General features: G+C 38.9%; 2 protein-coding genes across 17 annotated transcripts in view; both read left to right on the top strand.

Moving 5' to 3' along the window:
- LOC127952173 (zinc finger protein 93-like) overlaps positions 1 to 24,480 on the top strand; it is a 119,894-nt gene that overhangs the window by 22,193 nt on the left and 73,221 nt on the right. For 5 of the 15 annotated variants that reach the window (XR_008152837.1, XR_008152838.1, XR_008152836.1 and 2 more), the window contains one exon: positions 315 to 1,990. The exons of 2 other annotated variants lie outside the window; for them this stretch is intronic. Coding sequence is in view for 7 of the 13 variants with exons in the window: in XM_052550555.1 (XP_052406515.1) it covers positions 315 to 1,687 (1,373 nt within the window). In the remaining 6 variants the exon portion in view is untranslated. 8 more of the 15 variants (XM_052550557.1, XM_052550559.1, XM_052550560.1 and 5 more) reach the window with 6 other exon arrangements.
- LOC127952186 (zinc finger protein 665-like) overlaps positions 1 to 24,480 on the top strand; it is a 117,132-nt gene that overhangs the window by 22,123 nt on the left and 70,529 nt on the right. Inside the window, exon 1 of one of the 2 annotated variants that reach the window (XM_052550584.1) lies at positions 4,509 to 4,624. The exons of the other annotated variant lie outside the window; for it this stretch is intronic. The gene's annotated coding sequence lies outside the window, so the exon portion shown is untranslated. Of the gene's footprint in view, positions 1 to 4,508; positions 4,625 to 24,480 lie in introns of those variants that run through there. 2 annotated transcript variants of the gene reach the window in all.

Below are 24,480 nucleotides of genomic sequence, written 5' to 3'. Positions count from 1 at the left end.
CAAAAATATTACATTATATATTGACAATATCACTTTTAATATGCCAGTGAACTGTTATAGATGCAATTTTTATTTTATCCTGGATCTTCAGAAAGGCTTGTATTTGTAAAGTATTGCAGTCTCTGGGGGGTTGAGTAATTTTGATTGCAACAGTAAATTCTAATCCTAGTAGTCATAAAAAGGTCTAGAAAGTCTTAAATTTGACTGAATAAACCCTGCAGAAACCCTGTTTATAGTTTTCAGTTTTATGTCCTTTCAGTGGTTTTTTTTTTAAACAAGTTAATGAAAATATATGATTTTTACTTTTGTTTCAGAGCTGATTGAACATAATGAGGAGAGAGAAGAATTGAGTGAATCTGAGAAGAAAAATCATGTCAGATACGGAGAAAAACCCATACAGAAAGATTTAAAGAAAAGGAAGAAGAAGAAATCTTTCCCCTGCATTCAGTGTGGAAAGAGTTTCACAAGCAAAGCTCTTCTCAAGCGACACATGAGAGTTCATACTGGAGAGAAACCGTTCACTTGTAATCTGTGCGGGAAGAGTTTCTCACGATCAGCAAACCTTCAGCTACACATGAACATCCACACTGGAGAGAAACCACACACATGTGATCAATGCGGGAAGAGTTTCTCACAATCATCATCTCTTAAGGTACACATGAACATCCACACTGGAGAGAAACCACACACATGTGATCAATGCGGGAAGAGTTTCTCACAATCATCATCTCTTAAGGTACACATGAACATCCACACTGGAGAGAAACCACACACATGTGATCAATGCGGGAAAACATTTTTGTGGTATTCAAGCCTGACAAAACACCTGAAACTTCATGCGAAGGAGAAGCCACATTCATGTCATTTGTGTGGAAAGAGTTTTCGATTAATACAATATTTGAAAGCTCATCAGAAAAAACATACTGGTGTGAGAGAGTACATGTGCTTTGAGTGTGAAAAGACTTTTATTTCAGCGAGCAGTTTAAAACTGCATGAGAAGATTCACAGTGGAGAGAAACCTTACAAGTGTTCACACTGTGACAAGAGATTCATTGTTTCATCACATCTAAAAAAACACGAGAGGATCCACACTGGAGAGAAACCTTTTAAGTGTTCACACTGTGACGAGAGATTCATTCAGTCAGGAAACCTGAAAACACATGAGATGATCCACACTGGAGAGAAACCTTACAAGTGTTCACACTGTGAAAAGAGATTTAATGGGTCATCACTTCTAAAAAGACATGAGAGGATCCACACTGGAGAGAAACCTTACAAGTGTTCACACTGTGAAAAGAGATTCAGTTTGTCATCACATCTAAAAAGACATGAGAGGATCCACACTGGAGAGAAACCTTACAAGTGTTCACACTGTGAAAAGAGATTTAATGGGTCATCACTTCTAAAAAGACATGAGAGGATCCACACTGGAGAGAAACCTTACAAGTGTTCACACTGTGATGACAGATTCAGTCGATCAGGATACCTGAAAACACACGAGAGGATCCACACTGGAGAGAAACCTTACAAGTGTTCACACTGTGACGAGAGATTCAGTGTGTCATCACATCTAAAAAGACATGAGAGGATCCACACTGGAGAGAAACCGTATCACTGCACTGCATGTGGGAAGTGTTTCAAACATTCATCTTCTCTACTCAATCATACAAAAAACAAACACAGTTAGTAGATCATCTTCAGATCTGATGCTGCTTCCTCACCAAATGTGACACAATAATGGATCAAGCAGTGAAATATCATCTGGATAAATCTGTCATTACCAGTGACAAGACAAAGAAACATTATCTGAAGTTTTCTCAGTGAATAAAGTTCATCTTCAAAACCAGCAGATTCAACAGATTCAGATCAACTCAAAGATAAATTTTCTCCCCAAAGAACAATGTCACAAAGGTTTATTATTGTACATCATTTTGCTTCATGATATAAATGATATCCCATGGGGCGGGTTACGGAAAATTTCTTATCTCAGGTCTCAACTTAAGATATATGTTAAATTAGGATTTGTTTCAAATTCGTATTACAGAAGCAAATCTTAACTTGATTTAGTATTATTATCCTATCTTACAAAGTCGTATCTTATCTCTAGTTAGGAAACACTGTGCGAGCTGCTGATGAGGGAAACAGAATAACAGAAGCTACTTCAATTTGGCAAAGAAAAGTAAAGTCTTTTCTGAAGTAGCTTTTGTCCTGAATGTTGTCCTAACTGAAATGATCATGGTTATCAATCAGATTAGATAATATTTTAAAGTTAGAGTCCTCCCTCTCACTACCTTTCCCCATAGGAGACACCCATAATGCCCATAAAAGACTCTTCTCTAGATAATTCATAGGAAAAAACACTTTCTCTGAAAGAACACTCATATCGCCAGGTCGCTGTGTATATTATTACTGTTCTCGTATATTGTCTTTTGTGTTGTATACTGTTTCATGCATGCATTATGATAGATCACTAGTTAAAATAACCTCATCTATACCATGTTTGGTCTCTTTGAATTTGTGTTTTGATGATCTAATTGAGAGTGTACATATGTTGATACCTACACTACATGATAATGCTCTGAGAATCTTTAGTAGTTTTGCATCAAAACCCAATGCCATTAAATATACAAAATACCATGCTGCGACGACAAAGAGTCGTAAACTTTCCCTCCGAAAGTGTAGATCTCTATTGGTTAAGAAATGTGTTAGACTAGTTTGTGTTAGTGTTTGGTTAATAAAACTCTTGTGCACAGATTACATGAGTTTCTGATTGTGTCACTGCTTGTGAATAATGTCCCTTTTACGAAATGATTTAGCTACATGCTCTAAAACATTCATTCTGTAAGAAACTTATATTCTGTGGCCTTGGAAATATCCTTTTTTGGAGTTACGAAATCACACTGAATGTTTGCTGGACGAACAGATTAGTTGATGGGAATTAAATTCTGCTACATTTACTACTGGCATCTGATATACATAATGTTAAATATTCATAATTAATTTTAATTATTTATATGCATTTCTTTATTGAGTTAATTTGCTACAAAACCTTACCGATACGCATTCTCACTTGAAGCCAGTAGATAGAGAGATATGAGTTCTTGTTGATTAAATGTAACCTTTTTTTATCAATACATTGCTATTAATTCATAATACATTGAAGAGGGGAGGGAGACTCATCACATAGTAATGAAAATGTTAAACTTTATTACTTAAAACACAGTCTATTACTTAATACAGACTAAACATGCTCACACACACAGATACACATTATGTCGTAGATACAGATTTTTTTTTTAATAACTTGCAGGTAATAAAATGCTTACTGGAAGTGTCCTGTTTATCATATTTTTCAGGTTTAAATTTAATCATGATGTTGCATAATTGACAAGATTAAAATGTCTGAAAAATGTTTACCCTTCATAACTATTACAGTGTCAGTTTCTGTCCAGTCTCCATAAAATGTTGGATGATTGGTTAGAATCATGTAATGCTTTACAAAGTTCTGTGACGTTTTGGGTTTTGTTTTAAGATTTATAGACATTTGGGTTCACTAGTTAAAGACCATATTATGAAATGGCCCTGTCGTAACAGTCCAAATGCGAATGTTTAAAATTTTTTGATAATTATTGATCTAGAGAGTCCAGAGAATTGTACTGCACTGATTTGATTAATTAATAATTGAAGATGCCGAGATCTTGAGATCTGTTTGTATTTCATGTTCAGTTGCTGCAAGTCATTTGGCTTTATTCATTTATTTAGTTATTTAGTGAACCTCTAAAAAAACAGTGTTTGTTAAAGTTTAAATGAAGTTTTTGTACTTTGTTAAAATTAGGATTTCTTACTTATATTTTACAGTTTTTGGTTTTGCAGCTGTTGCTTCCACTCATTAAACTCATTGTTTTTAAACATTTTTCTTTCTTTTTTAACTGTTTCAGTAATGGAGCCAGTTGCACCGTCTGGTTGGGATTTCCTAAATTATTATCGCCATTATTTTGAGAATTTAAGAAAAAAACGTAATTTAAGAAAACAGAAAAATATTCTATGAATAAGGTATATTGTTTCAGATATGAAACATATTGAGTTATTAATTTGTGTTGAAAACGGTGAAGCAAGAGGCATAGGTCTCTTTGTAGAGCTTTAATAGCTAAAATCATTAAAGGATTATTTCTGACAACTGATACCCACTGATCACTTAGAAATGTATGCAATGTAAAAACAATAATAAATACATGACTTTAATAAATCTGTCTCATTCTCTTACTCTTTCACTAACATACATAGCAAATAATTTATTCGTACGGGGGAAACTATTCAGATCTTTACCGTGTTTCAATAGTTTCTTGTATTTCGTGTAAATACAGTGTATCTGAAATAATAAAGTGTAAATGAGAAGTTAAAGTTATAAATGCGCGAGCGTCCAGCAGAAGGCGCCAGATCTGCTCAAGCGCTCACTGGTGACGCTTCCGCTTCCGGTTCCGGAGTAACGGACACACAGTTCAAATCAACGGAACTGAATTCGTGAATATTTATAGCCTCGCGGGGATTTAGTCTGCAGTTTAATTCACAGAGCTGGAGCATTTGTGATTGACCCGCGTGATATGACGAGTTTGAACACAGTCACGTGAGTGCTCTTGATAATATTCAGACACAGATGTTGTTACATTTTTTTTAGTGAAGAATTACTTTATTATATATAGGTTAGGACTCTCTTGCGTTCTGGTTTTGTATGAATATTTTATTTGTTTTATTTAGTTGATCAGTTTTATTAGATGTTTTACATGAATATCCATGATAACTCACTTTCAGAGGCTGGTATGGCTTGTAAATCTTCTCTGTAAGTTATTTGTTCCTCTGTTTCTGGTTTGTCATCTTCAGACTACTAAAGGTGAAAAAAAAATATGGTTGCCTGTGTTAGACTGCACGCTGTAAATAGTTTGGTAAAACAATTCTAGATTAGTGCAAATTTAAGGAGCATCATCAGTTGTGCATGAATCACATTGCAAACAGGTATTCAAAATATTTGAGCGTTTAACTGTGAAGATCAAGCCATCCTCCTATGTGTGAACATTAGACTATTAAATAAAATTAAACACTACAGATGGAATATAACACTGATATAAGAAACAGAAAATTTAAAATGCACTTAATACAGAAGTAGAAGTAAAGAGGGAAAACATATGTGCTAGCTATTTAAATTAAGTACAGATATTATGTACAAGTGTGCAATTTTACAAAGGTAACATTTTTGGATGAAAGATCAAAAAGATAAATGATGCAGATTTATTTTCACCGTTGCTTTTGCTCATATTGCGCAAATATTAGTGAAGGGCACTGTAAATAAATAAATCAATAAGATGTATAAAAAATAAATGAGTAAATTTATTGTTATTCTTTAATTTGTATTCACTATATCTAAAAATAAGTACATAAATGGAAAAGTAAAAAAAAAAAAAAATCAGGATTAAATATTATAACTGTTGTATCCAATAGATCCAATAAATTATGTGCACTCTCCAAATCAAACACAAGAAACTGACAAGACAAAGACATTAAGAAAGAGAAGAAGGGAAAAAACACAAGAAGAAAGAAGAACAAGACAGAAACTATGAAGAAATCGTCTCCAAATCAAAAGATCAGATTAATTATATAAAGAAGAGATTAATAAGATGATTGTATTTAGTGATTTTCGTTGTGAATCAGAATCTGTTGAGGTCTTAAACTCAGAAAGGCCTCAGCTCCGTCTTTAAGTGAGAATGGTGTATCCTGTGAGCCAGAAAAAAAAAACTGATATTTCTCTGAGAATTCGAGAAGCTGCTTCTATATTTTGTGTTGCAATGCAGGCTGTTAAGAGTGACCTCTCTCATTTTGAGAGATATACAACTTTTTCCACTTTTGACATAATTTATAGCGATACATAAGTAGCCTGCTGTAGTGTGATTGACAGTTCTATATTTTTATTTTCAATTTTTCATATAGGATTTTCTGTATTTTCCCAGTGTTGTATTTGCACAGGTGTTGGCCTTCAGAATTTTCTCTGTGTATATGACTCAATCTTCTGTCAACATTCCTCTAACAGAGGAAGACTATGAGCAGTTAGAGCTAGTCTTTCCTACTTCTTTAGTAGTTTCCTTTCCTCTGTTTTGTTCTCTTGCACCTTCCTAGTGTTTTGTGCCTAGTGTTTTGTGAGAATCTCTTTTACTTGTTACAGACAATTCATTCCTCTTTGAGTAAAGGTTTAATTTAATTCGTAACAGACAGCATTAATCTTTAAATGCACTTTGTGACACTTTCAGATGGTCTGTTGAGCGTGATGTTTCTGTTATTTGCTTCCTGGTCTCATGGCATAAACGTACCTGGGTCAAACACTAGAGACAGTAAAACACCTTTTATTCCTTTTCACACAAATATACAGGGATTTGATTAATAAAGCCTAATTTTTGGACAATTACTTGAAGAATATCATGTTATGACCAGGAGATTTAAAAACTGATGCTTTTGAACAATCGCTTCACACATATTCAGTTTCATATCTAGGCTGGCTGGGTATTGTTCAAAATCTTTCGATCTGGTGCCAATTTCGATACCATATGTTTTAAAATCCATTTCAACATCAACACAAATACATTAAACACCAAACCTTTATTTTTCACCTTAATTTAAACTAATTCCGGTAAGACATCACACTCAGGATAACATTATTTATACAAATGGTTGTGCTTTTTGGATAGGGGTGTGCCATTCAGGGCGGACTGGGACCAAAAAGTGGCCCTGGACTTTCTGGCCCACAGCAGCCCACCACATCATAACGCAAACGCCCCTGTTTTGATGTCATTTATTAATTTAATATTTAAGTAAACAGATTGGGGATTTTAACCAATAGGACAATTTATCCTCAGTTGAAGCCAAAAAAAAAAACCCTGCATGCAGCAGCTGACTCCTCTGCATTAAGCGACTCCTAGTGAGCGATACATGCTCATCAAGACACAAACATTCTTCTAGAGCTCACACGCTCTCTCTCTCTCTCTCTCACGCGCGCTCTTTCTCTCTATCTCTCTCTCGCGCGCGCGCTCTATCTAGCTCTCTCTCTCTCTCTGCCCTCTCTCTCTCTCTCTGCCCTGTCAAAACTTTCACTCTATGATGGTTGAGCTGTGCAATTAATCCGCGAATCACATTCGTCAAGGGCCGGGGAGCAGCTGGCCCGTACAGTTAATGAATAACAGATCAACTATGACAACCTACATCGCACTTCCTGCGATGTGACTATCGTGGATTCATGCATCGCGATATCAATGCTTAAACGACACATCGTGCAGCCCTATTACAGATGTACTTGAAGTCTTTATTCATTCGAGATGTTCAATAATAGATAATCTTTGGCTCGGTAATACAAGTTCATGATCCGATTAGTGAACCGATGATTCTTTTGAGTCAATCTTTTAAAATAATAATTTATCTTGTTTAACGAAACCAGTGTGGAAAGCAGAGTTTCACAAACTGGATAGATCTGAGGTGCAGAGCTCGCAAAATCGTTAGCCCCACGTCCCGGGGCTATTGTGTTTTCCAGTCCGATGGGCTATTGTGAATAGTGATGTAAAATTCCTAACTTGATTCGCGTTGTTCACTCGCTTGAAGAGGTGAAACGGATCGTAGCGGATCGTTTGCACTTGTTTCTAAATCTTGCTGATTCAAGCATTTTAAACAATTTGCGCGCGTTCGACGCTTGCGCTCACTCCTTCAAAGCACGCGCTGCAAACAGCATTTCAGACAATGTGTGTACAGAGAATGAATTCATCTTTCGCGTATCGTATCTTCTGAATGAACACATACACACAATTACCTCAAAATAATTGTCTCTGCAAGTATTCTCGTTAACACAGTCGGTTAATTCGCTGTACCGGATAAATCTCTCTCTCTCTCTGTTTTTTAGACGACGTGAAAGGGGGCGTGTTTCAAGATACGCAATGGAGTAGACCAAACTAAACAGGGAGGGAGGGAAAAACACTCATTAAATTGAGACACTCACACAAATGCTTCATTAAATTGGTGGTATTGCCAGCTTTGGTTGCAATACTCTTATCGCATATGTTGCACTTTGCTGACTCGGCATCCACCTTTATAAAGTGTAGCCACACTTTAGACCTCTTTGGCATTGTAAAACGGAAACGTTTTGAGGAAAAACAACTACACTTGTGTTGTGTGACTGCGAGTATCTTCAGAAATCCTCCCCGTCACATCACGTAGTGGTGGACAGCCAATCACGGCAAATTTAGGTCCTTACACAGGGTTTTTCCTGGGTCAGAATTGGTCTTCGGTGGTGGCTGACCAACATGGTCACGGTTTAAAGTTCTAAAAGTTTTTTAATCAAGAACAGTGAGTGATTTATTTGTTTTTGCTGTTCGATTTATATAAAAACTGTCACTTTAAGAGAATGCATACAACAGGCACACGTTCAGCCGGCTATGTCTGCTGTAGGATACTTACCAAGACGGGCATTTTGACAATTTTTTGTGTGTGAATTTTTCCATTTAAACGCAATAGCTACTTCAGAAAGATCTTAATATTTGCGCGCGTTCTGAGGCGCGGGTTTGCGCGGAGCACATGCACAATTCTTCTCACTGTGCGCGCGAGCTCGCGTCCTTTGGCTCTTAAATGTTAAAACTGACAAAGCTTAAATGAGTTAAGCTTAAACACATATTAACGTGTGCTGTTCAGATCTCATCTGTGCTCGCGCACTGACAGCGCCCGGGTGATTATGGAATAAATGACTGCTCATATTCCAGCAGTAATTCACATTGATCAAGAGTGAATCCAGGGTTTTTTTGTTTCTAGTTTTTTTTTTCTCATCACTGTTGTTGTAATGTCTGGGAATACAGAATGCGCATCCATCAACAGAAACATATATTAGTTGAACCCAGTTTGTTTTACGTGCTATTTATAGCAAACCATATTACAGATGCTTTGTCAAATTTAAATTGAACCGCGGTCCCAGCATGAGCCGTGTGTGGTGAACCGAATGGTTCAGTAAAAAAAAAAAAAACTATGGTTTGGGATGGTAGGCGCTGTGCTCGTTCTCTCCGTCACTCCGTCAGTAGCCTGCTTCACTAACAAAACCCAATTACAGATCAAATAAGGCTTTGGCGGGACAAAAAATAGTTTTGGCGGCCGGCAAAAAATTTTCAATGTAGGAAAAACCCTGCTACATGCACGTATTCTACAAGCTCACACAGACACAGCCGCTAGGCAAAAAAAAAAAAACGTCCGCTTGCCTTTTGGAACTGAAATTTGGCGCCTGCAGCCAATCCCATTCCTGAAGAGAAAGTCGGCCAATGCCATCTGCGCCCCCGGCCTGTGAACCACCTTGAACTTAAACGGCTGTAAAGCTAGGTACCAACGGGTGATTCGCGCATTGGTATCCTACATGCGGTGGAGCCACTGGAGGGGCGCATGGCTCGAGCAGAGGGTGAACTCCTGCCCCAGGAGGTAGTAGTGAAGGGTGGGGACCGCCCACCTGATGGCCAAACAGTCCTTCTCTATGGTGCTGTACTTAGTCTCTCTCTTTGAGAGCTTTCGACTAATGTACAGCAATGGGCGGTCCCACCTCCCCATCTCCTGGGACAGGACTGCGCCCAGCCCCCTGTCCGACGTGTCAGTCTGCAACAAAAAGGGGAGAGAAAAGTTAGGAGCGTGCAGGAGCGGTCCACCACACAGGGCAGCCTTAACTCGGGTAAAGGCCTGTTGGCACTGCTCCGTCCATTGGACCGTATCTGGTACCTCCTTTTTAGTGAGGTCAGTCAGCAGGCTGGTGAGGTCCAAATAACCAGGAATAAACCTCCTATAATATCCAGCCAGCCCCAGGAACTGCCTCACCTCCTTTTTGGTCTTGGGTCTGGGGCAGGTCTCAATCACTGCCGTCTTGTCAATTTGGGGACGCACCTGCCCATGACCCAAGTGGAAGCCCAGATACCTTACCTCCACCCGCCCAACCGCGCACTTCTTCGGGTTGGCTGTTAGCCCCGCCCGCCTCAGTGCCTCTAGGACAGCCCTCACATGCTCCATATGCCGCTGCCAGTCCCCACTATAGATGATGATATCATCCAGGTAGCCTGCGGGATATGCAGCATGGGGTCACAGCACTCGATCCATGAGATGCTGAAACGTAGCAGGGGCCCCAAAACAAGCCGAAAGGAAGCGTCACAAATTGGTGTAATCCAAACGGCGTTGTGAAGGCTGTTTTTTCTTTGGACATGGGAGATAAGGGGATCTGCCAATATCTTTTTGTTAAGTCCAATGTCCGGTAAAAACGAGCTGTACCTAACCGATCGAGCAACTCGTCCATAGATACAGTCGGCATCTAGTCATAGCTGGGGGCGTGGCCGGCGTGGGGGAAAACAATGCGAGCATCGTGTGTATCTGAATGGCAAAATGCACATATTGAGCACTCATTCCCAGAGACACGTAGTACAATTGTAGTCTCTTTTAACTTTAATATTCATATACATATCGATATTTGATTCATTTTACAGCCCTAATATAGATGCATTCATTCAAAAATAGCCAAATCCCGTGACGTTCTGCTTTATACAGCAAGCTCTATTTTTGACTGGATTCCGCGATTCAATCGTTTCGCAAACACAGACGGGGTGAATTTATGAATGAAATTGTAAAAGTTCTGAAACAAAACTAAGTTGTTACGTGTCCACATGCTTTTTTAAGTTAGTTTATGTTCGAGACTAGGCTAACGTTACATAGTTTTGCTTAAGGTAGAATGATAAAGCTAGTTATATATGCATTCCACTTTCTGAAACAACCTTACACAGTTTTGATAACGTTAATAATGAACACAATGTTAATATAGCCTGTCTGTGATGAAATGCCGACTGCACACACACATGCTTAGTCTTGGGATTCCACAACTTCCCTGAATCATCCTCAAAACTTATTGCTTGTAGCCATTTTGTAATCCTTTCCGACTCTGTATGTTTATTAAGAAGGTTGTAGAACTTAAATTCATAATTTGTTAGTTTATTGGAGGTACAGAAAACGACACAGCAACTCTTCTGCGTGATTGTCCCGTTTATTTCAATTGTTCAATTGTTTATTTCAAATTAAATGTTTTTTCTCTTTTAATGGTTTCGTGGTGCTCATTGTTGTATTTTAAAACGCAACTGCAATGTTCGGTTCGGCACAAACGTGACCCCTTTTTTTTTATTTATGAAAAAAAAAAAAAAAGCTCAATCGCATGTTCAATCCACACTCAGTGGTCATGGCGAGCGGAGGAACGGAGGAGCTTGAATGCCCCGCACATTTTGGCTTTCTTGTCAGATATAATGATGAAGAAAAGAGGTTAGAGTGAAAAGATTGTGCCAGATCTTTATGGACAGGAGAAGAAAAAAGTTGTGGATGACCTATCCCGAGCATCCTCTGTTGCAAAAAAAGACAAAACGTATGTTTATTTGTAGGGGTGCTCCGATCACGATCGGCTGATTGTTATGTGCATCTCGTCAGTAAATCTGTTTCTCTAATCAGCAGTTAAATCCATCAGGTTCATGATTACACATAGAGCAGCTGTTACTACACAGAGCCGCTGTTAACTGAGAAGATGCGCAAATCCACGTTCATTTTCACCGTTTATTGGCGCATCTTCTCAGTTAACAACGGCTCTGTGTAGTAACAGCTAATGGCAGAATCTGACGAGAACGAGTTTTTAGGGACCACAATGATTTTATGGCCCAGGATAATGACTGGCTTATCAGCTGTTTCAGATTTCCAAGGGCTATCCTCTTGGAGCTCTGTGCTGAGTTGGGTCCGAATCTAGAGAGAGAGACAATGAGGAGCCACGCAATACCAAAGGGAACTGGCAGACCGCTCAGGAATAAGCCAGTCGTCTTTGAGCCGGGCAATGCCAGCAGTATGGGACAGGATCATCTGCATGTTTACCAGGTATATAAGGTTCCCATATGATGCAGTTGACCAGCCAAACATTAAAATGCAATTCGCAGCGATAGGTTTTCCTAATGTTATCGGAGCGATCGACTGCACACACATTGCTATAAAGGCGCCATCAGAAGAAGAATTTGCATATTTGAATCGGAAACATTTCCATTCAATAAATGTGCAGATAATATGTGATACACAAATACGCCTAACAAATATTGTGGCAAGGTGGTCTGGGTCAACCCATGATTCATACATCCTTACAAAGAGCATGGTTGGGATGAGACTCCAAGCTGGCAGGGTGCGTGATGGGTGGCTTCTTAGTTAGTGAGGCATTTAAAGTTATTATTCTATCTAATAGTTTTTTTTTTGCATATAATTATTGAATATTCCTTCAGGAGACCGCGGTTATCCACTAAAGACGTGGCTTTTAATCCCCCTCGCCAACCCACAAACTGACCAAGAGCGCAGATACAATGATGCCCATTTTCGCACTCGTTCAGTTGTAGAGCGGGCAATTGGGCAGCTGAAATGTCGGTGGCGCTGCCTTTACATGACTGGGGGGATGCTGTTATACCGCCCTGACAAGGTGTGCCGCATAGTGCTGGCTTGTGGTGGGCTGCACAATGTCGCGCACAGGCATGGCATACCACTTGGTGAAGTACCGCCAGATGACCCTGACCCAGGACCAATTTAACAAGGACCCAACCAACAAGCCGTTCATCAGGGTTCCCGCGGGGTCTTAAAAAGCCTTAAAAGCATTGAATTTATTAATTTGGAAATAATACCTTAAAAAAACTTTAAAATGTCTTGAATTTTGATGTCTGGGTCTTAAAAACTTCTATGTATTGTAATTTTCCTCAAAAGTTTCATTTGTCAACCACGATTATTTTGATTAAATGACGTAGTATAAATAAAGAGTGGCGGAACCAGTAATTCAAAGAAAATCTCAGCATTCCACAGGAAAGGACTGACGCCGTTATATTTTTAATGTTTGTTTTTATGTTAGCTAGCTAACGTTACCAATTTCATTCTGAGGTTATCGGGAAATGTACATTTAATGAAGCGTGGCTAGATAAAAACTATTTTCATCATTGGTTAAAACCTGTGGACAGCAACGTTTTTGAGGCTTTTTGCACCATATGCACAAAAAGGATTCAGCTAGGTACAAAGGGGAATGAAGGCATTAGGTTTCTCGCTGCTAATGTGCCTGAAGCAGCTGCAGGATCTAATGTTAGGGGCCGTTCACATATCGCGCCTAAAAACGCGTGGAAAACGCTAGGCGCACCGCTTTCTCCTTCTTTCCAAAGGGCTTGGGCAGAAGCGCACCTGAGGCAACAATGACGTGCACTCTCCATGAAGACGCAGAAATTTCAGCAAAGGATAAATGGATTTGCAGCACTAAAAATCGCACGCAGTAGCTCTGCTACTAAAATTATTTCAAAATGGCAATCCATATACAGCTATGATCAGCTGTTCCTTCATCTTGGCTGAGCTTTCAACATTGTTACGGGAAAGGATAAAGCTGATTGGTTAGTTCTTGTCACATGACCTGCGGTGCGCTTGCGGCTCTCTGAAAAGTTGAGATTTTTTTAAGCGGTGCGTGGGCGTCGCGACCGCGTCGCTTCCATTATGAACGCGCAAAAGACGCGATATGTGAACGGCCCCTTATAGCCAGCTTGCTGCTTGCGCTGCAGACCCTTCAGCTATGACCGCAACTAAAGTGGATCTGCACACAGCTTTTGGGTCCACGGCAACAATGAAAGCCAAGGTGTTGTAGACTCTTAACACAATCGCTAAACATCAGTCCTACAATGGAAATGAGGGTATCTCAGAGCTTTTCAAATGCATGTTCCCTTACTCTGACATCGCTAAAATGTTTACTTGCGGTCACGATAAAGGAGAAGTTGACGGAACTGGCTGTCCTTGATAAAGAGATTGCTGCCCTGAGTGAAGAGCTAAGGAGTTGACCTGTGTTTCTTAATTTAATGTATTGTTGAGTTCTAATTTTCGATGTTTATTGTTCAGGGGTCTCTCAGTTCCCCATATTCTCAGCATGGAATAAGTAGCTAGGTAATATTAAAAAACAACTTAACATTGTTCAGCAAACTGTCTTGAGGCCTACTGAAATGTTTTTATTTTTCACACCTGCTTGGCTTATCTTTTACCCATTCCACATTTGAAAAATAAATGAAAACAGGTTAAAGTATTTTGTTTTTCTTTGCTGGTAGGGACGTGAAATAGGTATTATTTTTTTATAAATGGACTTAAAAGGTCTTAAAAAGACTTGAATTTAACTTGAAGAAACCTGTAGGAACCCTGGTTCATGCCCGCCAACATGTGATTGCGACAATATAAATGTAATTGGAGCCAAAGTTCACTTTTTGACCAATTCCTTTGATGAGTGGCTTATGTCTGTGAGTGCGTCAGTGATATTTTTCAGGTGACTGTTAATTTCCCCAATGGCCATAACGATTTGCTGTTGTGACTCCAAAACAGCATGTGTCAAGACGCGGCCAGACGGATGGGCGTCAGCACTGGGGGGAGCACTGGAAACGCTGGGCACAGTGGGCGCTGGCTGCTCAGGAGGGGCGGACACCGAGTGCCCCTCCTGAGCAGTGGATGTTTCGGCTGTTGCGCCATATGAGTCTAAATAAAAAGCCACATGTTAACTGTAATTTAAGTACATTCCATTTTTAAGGGGCACACACATTTGCAATAAATGAAATGGATCCGTAAAATCTCTGGTGTACTTTTGGTCCACTACACTGAATGCATTTGACAATTAAATAGGTACGCTATATGTACCAAAGTAAAAACAAATGAGAAATTGGTTACCTACGTCGAAGTCCTGTAAATCAGAGTCTCCCACAGCAGCAGATACTACTCCAGAGAGTAAAGTGTCACCCATAATTAAGGCAACTCTCTGTTCAAAGGGTGTAAGTTCATCGACCCCTTTACCACTGCCTGTTCTGCCCACACTTTGTCGGTGCGCAGCAGTTCTCCGTTTAACGTCCACCTTTATATCAGACCATTTCTTTTTAAGCTCATTTACAGCGCGACTTTCAGATCCCACCGCATTGACTGCTTCAGCCAAACTCTCCCACTCATATTTTTTTCCTTTTTTTATTAATTCCGGAGTACAAAGTTCCAAATAAAATATTTTTTCTAGTCTCTACCTCCGATAGTAGCACCTCCAATTCACTTTCCGTAAAGTTTTGTTTCTTGCCGCTTGCTTTAGCCATTTTCTTACTGCTATCCTTTGCCAAAGTGGACTCATTACCATATTTAAATTGATTTAATTAGGGGAGGAGACTGGGTGGGGCGTTGTGCTCGTGCATGTGCGCTCAATTTTACGTTAATTGGGATGTACAAAGAGAATATGTGTGGAATCCTTCGTACGCAGAGATTCATACATCTGTTGTTTGTTTTACAGCTTTGTCCGTACGCAATGTTTTATTATGAATTCAACGCAAGTCTTTGTACATGAGGCCCCTGGTCCGTGAGAATCTCTTTTGGGATTCCCACGCAGGAGATTAAAAGAAACAGGGCGTCCGCCACACTCTTTGCTGAGATGTTGCGGAGTGCCACGGCTTCGGGATATCGTGTTGCGTGATCCACTATGACTAACGCAAAACGATGTCCCCGTGCTGATCGTTCTAAGGGCCCAATGAGGTCCATACCAATTCGTTCGAAGGGGACCTGCACTAGAGGAAGAGGTCGCATTGGGGTGGCTGGTGGGTTCACCAACTGACATTCCCGACAAGACGCGCACCATCTGCGCACTTTCTCGTGAATGCCCAGCCAAAAAATCGGGTCATTAGACGATTTAATGTGGCTGTCATACCTAAATGCCCTGCAATTGGCTTACAATGCGCCGTCTGGAAAAGCATTTCACGACGGCTCCGAGGGACCAATAATTGGGTTGTATCTTCCTTTCTCTAAGCGTCATGGGTCACTCGACACAACCGGTCCTTAATAATGGCAAAATATTTATAGTAGAACGCGCAGTCCGGATGGAGGACCTACCTATCGATGGAACGGACCTGCTCGAATGCATGTTTGAGGGTCTCATCCTGGCACTGCTCCAGAGGAAAGTCATCGTGACTGAAAAGGTTTAGCCTCGCCTAGTCACTCGGTTCCCCTGAAGCTTCCCAACTGGGTCCTAGCACAGATTCTCCCACCTTAGCGCTCGCCCCGCCCTCCGGCCCTCTCTTCTTCCCTGAGGCATCCACTGTTAAACACCCCAATAATTGTTTGAAAGCTGGCCAATTGGTCCCCAAGATTAGTGGATGCCAGAGGCGCGGACTAACGGCCACCTCCACATAAAGCTTTTGTCCCCTTAATTTGATGGCTATGGCTTTTACGGGGTATTCCACTATATCCCCATGCACACACCTCACCTTAACCATGTGGCCCGTATCCAATGCCCTGGATTGTATCAGGCTTTGATGAATGGAGGTCTGTTTACAACCTGAATCCACCAAAGCCTGATAGGTACCCCCCCTTAATACTCACGGGTATTTGGTACAACCCGGCTCGATCGGGGGCAGCCTGCGGGTCGTCCGGGATCCGGACCAATGTTCCCATCTCCATGACCGGGCACCGATCCACAAAATGGCCCATATCCCCGCAACGCCAGCAGGCCGGCCTAGGCCTCACCACCGCCCTAGTGGCCGGAATTGGGTCAGGTGATTGACGTGAGGAAGTGGCAGGTGGCTCATCGAGTGCCTCCCGATGTGGCGACGACATTCCCCTGGCAGGGCCCCGCTAAGTCAAATATAATGTAATATAGTAATGTTATGATTTACAAAGAGAGAACACTAAATGCCTCTTTGATTTAATTTTTATTTTCTTCCACACAGAAATTCATGTTCAGTGAAACTCCTCTGACAACAATCTCCTATTCATCAATTCATCAATAAATGCAGGAATATTTCCATCAGTTTACAAGTGAATACAAGCCTCAAATCATCAAAAAGAGATGAAATCTGTAAAGACTCAGTTTATTAAAGAGGACCGAGAGAAGATGAGACACACTGAAGATACTGAAGAACAAACCGGTTGGTGTTTAATCTTCATTAATAATGCTCATGGTTATAAAGCTTCAGGCAGTTTTATATTGTGTTTAGAGCTGTTGAATAATTTTGCTAAAGCAAAGGGACACGTTCTATGACTTTTTCTCACCAGTACAAATTAAACAAGTAGTGTTTTACCAAACTGATTCACAGCAACATCTCAGATTTCCATAAACATTCTCTCTTATCACTTACTCAGATTGACTAAACAGTCCATGGAACCTCACATTTTTTAAAATAGTAATTTAAAGATCAGTTTACCCCATTCATGAACACAGGGGCAGACTGGGACCAAAAACATTCTCCCAGAACTCACACTTTGCATTCAGTTAACAGATCCATACAAATCATGCATGAAATAGAAGTTAATGAACTCAAACGATAGCTTTATGTGCTTTACAGATGAACTTGAAGTATTTATTTATTTGAGATGTTCAATAATAGATAATCTTTGACTTGGTAATACAAGTTCATGATCTGATTCGTAAACAGATGATTCCTTTGGAGTCAATCTTTTAAAATAATAATTTATTTTGTTGAACAAAACAAGTGTGGAAACCAATGGTTCACAAACTGGGCCGATATGAGGTGCAGGGCTCAAAAAATCTCGAGCCCGATGTCCTGGGGCTATTGTGTTTTCCAGTCGGGCTCCAAAATATATCACCGCTCTGCCCAACAGTCTATCGTGAATAGTGATGTAAAATTCCTAAATTGATTTGCATTGTTCACTCGCTTGAAGGGGTAAAAAAAGGGATCGTAGTTGATCGTTTGCACTTGTTTCTAAATCGTGCCGATTCAAGTGTTTTAACCAATTCGCGCGCATTCTGTAAAACTAATAATTATACTATTAAAAATAATGTCAAAAATAATTGTCTATGCAAGTATTCTTGTAAACACAGTCGGTTATGTTTTAAGCAAATTTACGTGTGAAAAGGGGCGTATTTCAAGATACGCAATGGAGTAGACCAAACTAAAAAGGGAAAGAGGGCAAAACACTCACATGCAAACAAAACACAAAGCGTGATCGACTCACTCATCCATATGTGTAGAAAAGAGATGTAATATTATGATTTCCGTCTTTTAAAAAAAATATATGTATTAGTGTTGTCAAAAGACCCGGTACTTTGGTACCAAGTCGGTAAGTACCGGTTGTACCGAGGTCTCGTTCAAACCCGGTTCTTGACGCATACAGTGCTATGATTTCCACAAAGCAGAAAACGCAGACGGAATCTCAAAATCCAGTCATGAAAATGAAACTTACATTTTAATATGGACAGTCACAGAATTTGTCCAAGTTAGCATACATTAATAAAATCAAATCTCCATATGGACCAGTATCTGTAAATGTTTAGTCGCAAAAGTTGGTTGAAATATGAATCCTGTATGCTCTGTGTGAATGAATGAATGGCAGAGGCATGCGGGTTTGTTTACTACATAGTAACCCTCTACGTTACGAGTAAATCACTCTCATATGCAACTAAATCTTCATTCTGGCGACTAAATGATGTCTAATATTAGCCAATGGCTAATAAATTCTCAGATTTTACTCGCCAATGTGTGAGTTGGTGGCCAAGTATAAGTCTAGCGCAGGGCCATAAAAAGTCATAAATTTAACAATAAGAATTTAAGGGCATAAAAAGTCATAAAAACGTCCAGATTTTCCATACAAGGTCATAAAAAACATTTTTCCACGTCTTAAATTGATATGCTAGTCCATTAAATTCGTCTTCCATCAAAATAATCTCGCAGCGGCAATGGCATTCATTTGTTTCGCCTGTTGTAGTTCTGTATGAGGAATCTGGGTGGTATCACACTGGTATCGCAGCGTTCCCGAACTACAAGGTCCATGTGGCAGCATACAGACTTGTAAGAAGGACTTTCAAAAATGTCCCTTAAAGATCTATGGCTCGAAGATGGTGTGTTTAGTAGCTGGCTCAAGCCCGTCGGTAACAATCGGTATCAAGCATCCAAACACAAGACGTGGAAAAGCTGAGCTGAGTAACGTTAGCTGATTAAGTTACTCGCGCCCTGTGTTCGGTGCGGAGAGAGAGCCGCGTATCACAGACAGTCCCTCCTGCACATGAACCAACAAATACTAATCACAGTTTTGAACAATTAGAAGGATGTGAAAGAGCCCAATTCAGTACCACGGTGTTCAGGTGTTCAGGTGTTCAGGGCTCACGCAGAAAAAGGAGTCTCAAAACTCTTGTTTACCGAATTTGCTTCTTTTTGCTCTTGTGCCGACAAATACATACAAAATATGTCAAAATACCCGCCTTGGAAAGAATGCTAGAAAAAACTTATTTTTTCAGTTATATGTCAGTTATTTCTTAAGTGAAAGTAAACAGTTGAGGAAAAAGATGCGTTCATCATCTCTTAGAGTGACCGTGCCTAATTAAGCTACTGGCTGCTGTAATGTTAATCCAAGAAAAATCACTCACTGCTCTTGACTGCATTACTTTGTAGTTTTAAAAAGAATTTATGCACAGTCAAACCAAAATTTATCCAGACTCCAGATATAATTTTTGATATACATATTTTACTAGTATGTACAGGACACTAATACATTTATGTAAGTGAGTATAAGCAAACTGTGACATATTATTCCCAAAGAATCTTCATACAGTGAACTACTAGTGAAATGTATAGATATGTATGTATATATATATATATATATATATATATATATATATATATATATATATATATATATATATATAAATAAAATTGGGAACAAAAATTATTCAGCACCTTATAAAGCACCATGCATTGCTTATGTGTTTTTTTCACACCACAGTCTGAACAAAATGAAGCATTGCTTGGTAATTGTTCAACAAAGTATTTATAGTTGTAAATATCGTCATACTAACAGTTGTCTGTAGTTTTGATTGAATCTATTAAATACATTTCTATCAAAGTTATGACATTATCAAGACAATTTTTTTCTGACATAGTTTAACTCTAAATTCTTGTCATATTTTATAACCATTTTAGAAGGAATAGCAAATAAGCTGTAATAATGTGATGAATGCTGAAGGTGAATGAATAAATGTAGGTTTGTTTGTATATTTATTTTTTACATCGAAGACTATCCAGTGCTATTTTACATTTAATTATTCGGTTTCTGTACCTGGACACCTACAAACTTGAAAAAAACTTAAACACTGTGTAAATAGCAAAAATAAATAAAAATGAACGAACATACAAATTAAACCATTTCAAACAGGGCCCACTGGTACAACCTTCACCGGGTCCCCGCTGACCCCAGCTACGGCCCTGCCTGTGGGTGTTGAATACTGTGACCTAACACCAATAACACTTGTTATTTTGGAAAGTAATGCCATAAAATAAATATTTTTCCTACAATGTTACTTTACAATGTTACTTTACAATGTTACAATTGTTAAGTGTTCCTGTGTTCTTGATACTCAAGAAAAAGAAGGCGAAGGCTTCAGTTTCTTAATCTTAAGAAATGATAGAATAACTCTTTAATAAAACTTGTTACTTTCAATGAGTCAATAATAAAAAAAAGTCTTTTGAAAGGAATTTTAATGACTGAAGCGTAATTCGTGTAGGTCATACAGTTGTGTTCAAAATTATTCAACCCCCTTGACCTGCAAGAAAGACATTTTGCTGCGGTGAACAACATTTTATGAAATCAATTCAACAAATGCATCAGTAAAGTATTAGAGAAAGTTTGTTAATACACTTTTGAGTGATTCTGAGAATGGAACATTGATGAATCATGATAAAATTCAAACTGGCTCTAAACATTCATGTTCAAAATTATTCAACCCCCTTTGTGCAGAATCTTTTATTCTTTAAAATCACCAATAAACGCTGTTTGTAAGTGTTTAGAAGCTTCTGTCACCTCTCTACTACAGTCTTGACCCATTCCTCGCATGAAAAAGATTCCAGATCACTGATAATCTTTGGTTGTCACATTGCCACTGCTTTCTTCAAATTCAACCAGATATTTGAAATGAGAATTAAGCCTGGAGACTGAACAGGTCACTCAAGTACATTCTATGACTGATCCCTGAACCAAGCAGTAGTAGATTTGGATGTGTACTTTGGGATGACTGTCCTGCAGGAAAGTCCATTGATCATCAGCTTCAGTCTTTGCACCAAAGGAATCACAATTCTTATCAAAATGGCCTGATACTTCAAAGAATCCATGATTTCCTTCATACAGTCGTGATTTCCACTTCCTTCTACAGTAAAGAAACCCCATAACAGGACTGATCCACCTCCAAGTTTGAGGATGGAGATGGTGTTCTTCTGCTTATGAGCTTGGCCTGTTTTGCACCAGACATACCGCTGATCCATGGGTCCAAAAAGTTGCAGTTTGGTCACATCACTCCATATAACATTCCTCCAGAGCTCCACAGGTCTACACAAATAAATTTTATCAGTTCAAGTCTGCCTTTTGTTCTTCTTGATCAAGAGTGGTATTCTACAAGATGTCTCAACATGAAGGCCATACTTGTCTAGTGTTCTTCTTACACAATGCTTTGAAATGGTTTTCCTCCTTTCATCGGGTCATCTTGCAAGTCTTTGGCTGTACATTGCAGGTTTTTCTCAGTTGCTCTGATAAAACGTTTTATGATATTGTGCTTTTTCTTCAACACCCTCAAAGGTTTTCTGGTAAAACACACTTTAAACTTAGGGAATACGGCTGAGAGCTGTGTCTCTAGGAACTTTCAATGTCTTGGAAATCTTCATATAGCCTTAGCCTTTCTAAAGTACTACGATATTTATTCTGTTTAGCTTTTGTGAGATCTCTGTTGACATTTTTGCTACTCAACTTCAATACATGCATGGGCCAGACTGTATGTGTAACAGCTCAAGCTAATTCTGTTTTTAATAGAGTTTCTAAAGGCTTAATTGTGTTTTGAGACTGTTTTATTCCCCACCATGCAAATAAGTGATTTAAAAACAGCAATGTTGAATAATTATGACATAGCAGTATTATAAAAAAATTGTATTTCTCAAAAGTATTACATTATATATTGACAATATCACTTTTAATATGCCAGTGAACTGTTATAGATGCAATTTTTATTTTATCCTGGATCTTCAGAAAGGCTTGTATTTGTAAAGTACTGCAGTCTCTGAGGGGTTGAGTAATTATGTTGGCTTGGCAACAAGCCAACATACTGTTATGCTATTTAAACTTCTTTTTCTTATTATTATTTTTCTGACAGAAATTCTGAACGCTACTCCTCCTAGGGCTTTAAAGCCACAAGCCACAAACTCGGCAGACACCTGCGGGATAGAGCGGTGCTGGTTGCTATATCTTTTCAGACTGATCAGACTTAAAGTTAAAGTTTTTTTTAATTAATTTTTAAATGTCAAAATACATTACCCATAGACTTACATTGTCTGAGAAAAATTGCGCCCCTACAGTTGCAATGAGATTTAGGGGAGGAGTCGGGTTTCGTTTCACTTTTAAACCGTTAAAAATACAAGTAAATAATACAATTTCTTTCAAACTGACAAGCTAAACCAACATATCTGATTATTACAGGGGTTAGGGCTCATTAATAATTGATTTCTGGGCAGAGAGCAGTCAGAAAGATGAGAGAAGAATCACTGCTGCTCAGCTCAGGCTGTCTCCACGGAGCTCACAACGAGCGAATTCATTCTTATTTAAGACCTTTTAAAACGGCGATTGCACGCAATCCACACGTTAGAACACACCAAGAGCTAAATTCAGATGTTTCTGAACTGTTTAAAGTAATAACATGATATATTCGCGGCAGCCAAATGTCCGCGAGCTCGCGATTTATTTCTCTGAACACTTTAAGTCCACATGACAGCCGCGTTTCGGGGCGAGATCGGACAAATAAATAGGCTACACATTTCATTCACACTGACAAGCTAAACCAACATATGTTATTATTACCGGGTCAGATCTCATTTATAAATTATGTCTCTGGCCTAAAGAACAGCGAGAAAGACGAGAGAGAAATGAGCGCTTCATCCGCATTTTTAAGCGCTTCCAAAAATAATATCACAGCGAATTGCACTAATCCACCCATTAGAACACAACAATAGCAGAATTCAGGTGTTTTTGAACTGTTTATGTGTGCAAAATGAAATATAATTTGACAGCCTGATACAGCTTATGAATACTTGATTTCTGGGCAGAACCCCGTTAGAACACACCAATAGCTGAATTCAGATGTTTCTGAACTGTTTAAAGTAATAACATGATATATTCGCGGCAGCCAAATGTCCGTGAGCTCGCGATGTATTTCTCTGAACAAGTCTAAATAGAGAATTCACAGCCTTTCAGATTAAAATATTAATGCACACAATCCACTCATTAGAACAAAACAAGAGCAAAATCCAGGTGTTTGTTGAGCCGTGCAAAACGAAATATCATTTGACATCGAGGGGAAAAAAGTAACTGTATCTCCATGAATACTCAACGAAGAGACAGAGATATATCTATAGAAAGCTTGACATGTCTACTTTTAAACCAAACAAGTGCTGCCAAACAAATTTTCTGTGATAAAGTAATCCATATCAAAACAACGCAATGTCCTTTTTTCACATCTCGTGTGGAAGGCCAAGAGGGTCAAATACACGTGAATTTTAACGTGTCTCTGTAAAGGGTCTACTTTTTTTTGGATACAAACATAATAACAACAAAACTTTGGGCACTTATAAAATAAAGATAACAAACAAGGTGTGCTGTCTGCAGCCTTGGTCTGCGCTGATCTTCATTTACAAACACGTCATTAAAATGAACTGTAACTCCATGAATACTCAACGAAGAGACATGAGAGATATATCTATAGAAAGCTTGACATGTCTACTTTTAAACTAAACAAGTGCTCCCGAACAAATATTCTGTGATAAAGTAATCCATATCAAAACAAAGCGATGTCCTTTTTCACGTCTCCTTCATTATATCTAATGTGTATGGAAGGCCAACAGGGTCAAATACACGTGAATTTTAACGCGTCAACAACACGTTGAATACGTGTATTTCATGAGTAGACAACACGTATTTAATATTATTTATTTATCGGCGCTGCACAACATGGTAAAGTCATTTATATATTTTTTAAAGAGCTTCTTAAAATACTATATTACTCCAATGTTATATCCAATATTATTTAACGTGTTAAATAGTGTTGTTTACAAGTGAAAAATCAGTGGGTATTTAACATGTATTTCACGTGAAATACACTGAAGTACACCTTAAAAATCAGTTTGAAGAGGTCAATGTCATTGGCTGCTGAGGACTTGGGTCAAACCACTTCTGTGAGCTTAGTGGTTGGGGTGTACCATTCATAGACAGGCAACCACCATTTAACATGCTATAGATCAGCTTATTCAGCCTTATTATTTAGTCTTTTTTCTTTTCTGTTTTGTATAGCCTATAGAAATAATATATTTAAGTTTCAGTTTTATGAAATATTTATTTTATAATAAATAGTAATTAAAATGT

Source organism: Carassius gibelio, chromosome B3 (assembly GCF_023724105.1).
Source record: "Carassius gibelio isolate Cgi1373 ecotype wild population from Czech Republic chromosome B3, carGib1.2-hapl.c, whole genome shotgun sequence".
Lineage (NCBI taxonomy): Eukaryota > Metazoa > Chordata > Actinopteri > Cypriniformes > Cyprinidae > Carassius > Carassius gibelio.
Note: the sequence above shows the minus strand (reverse complement) of the source record. Positions and strands in the feature narration are given on the sequence as shown.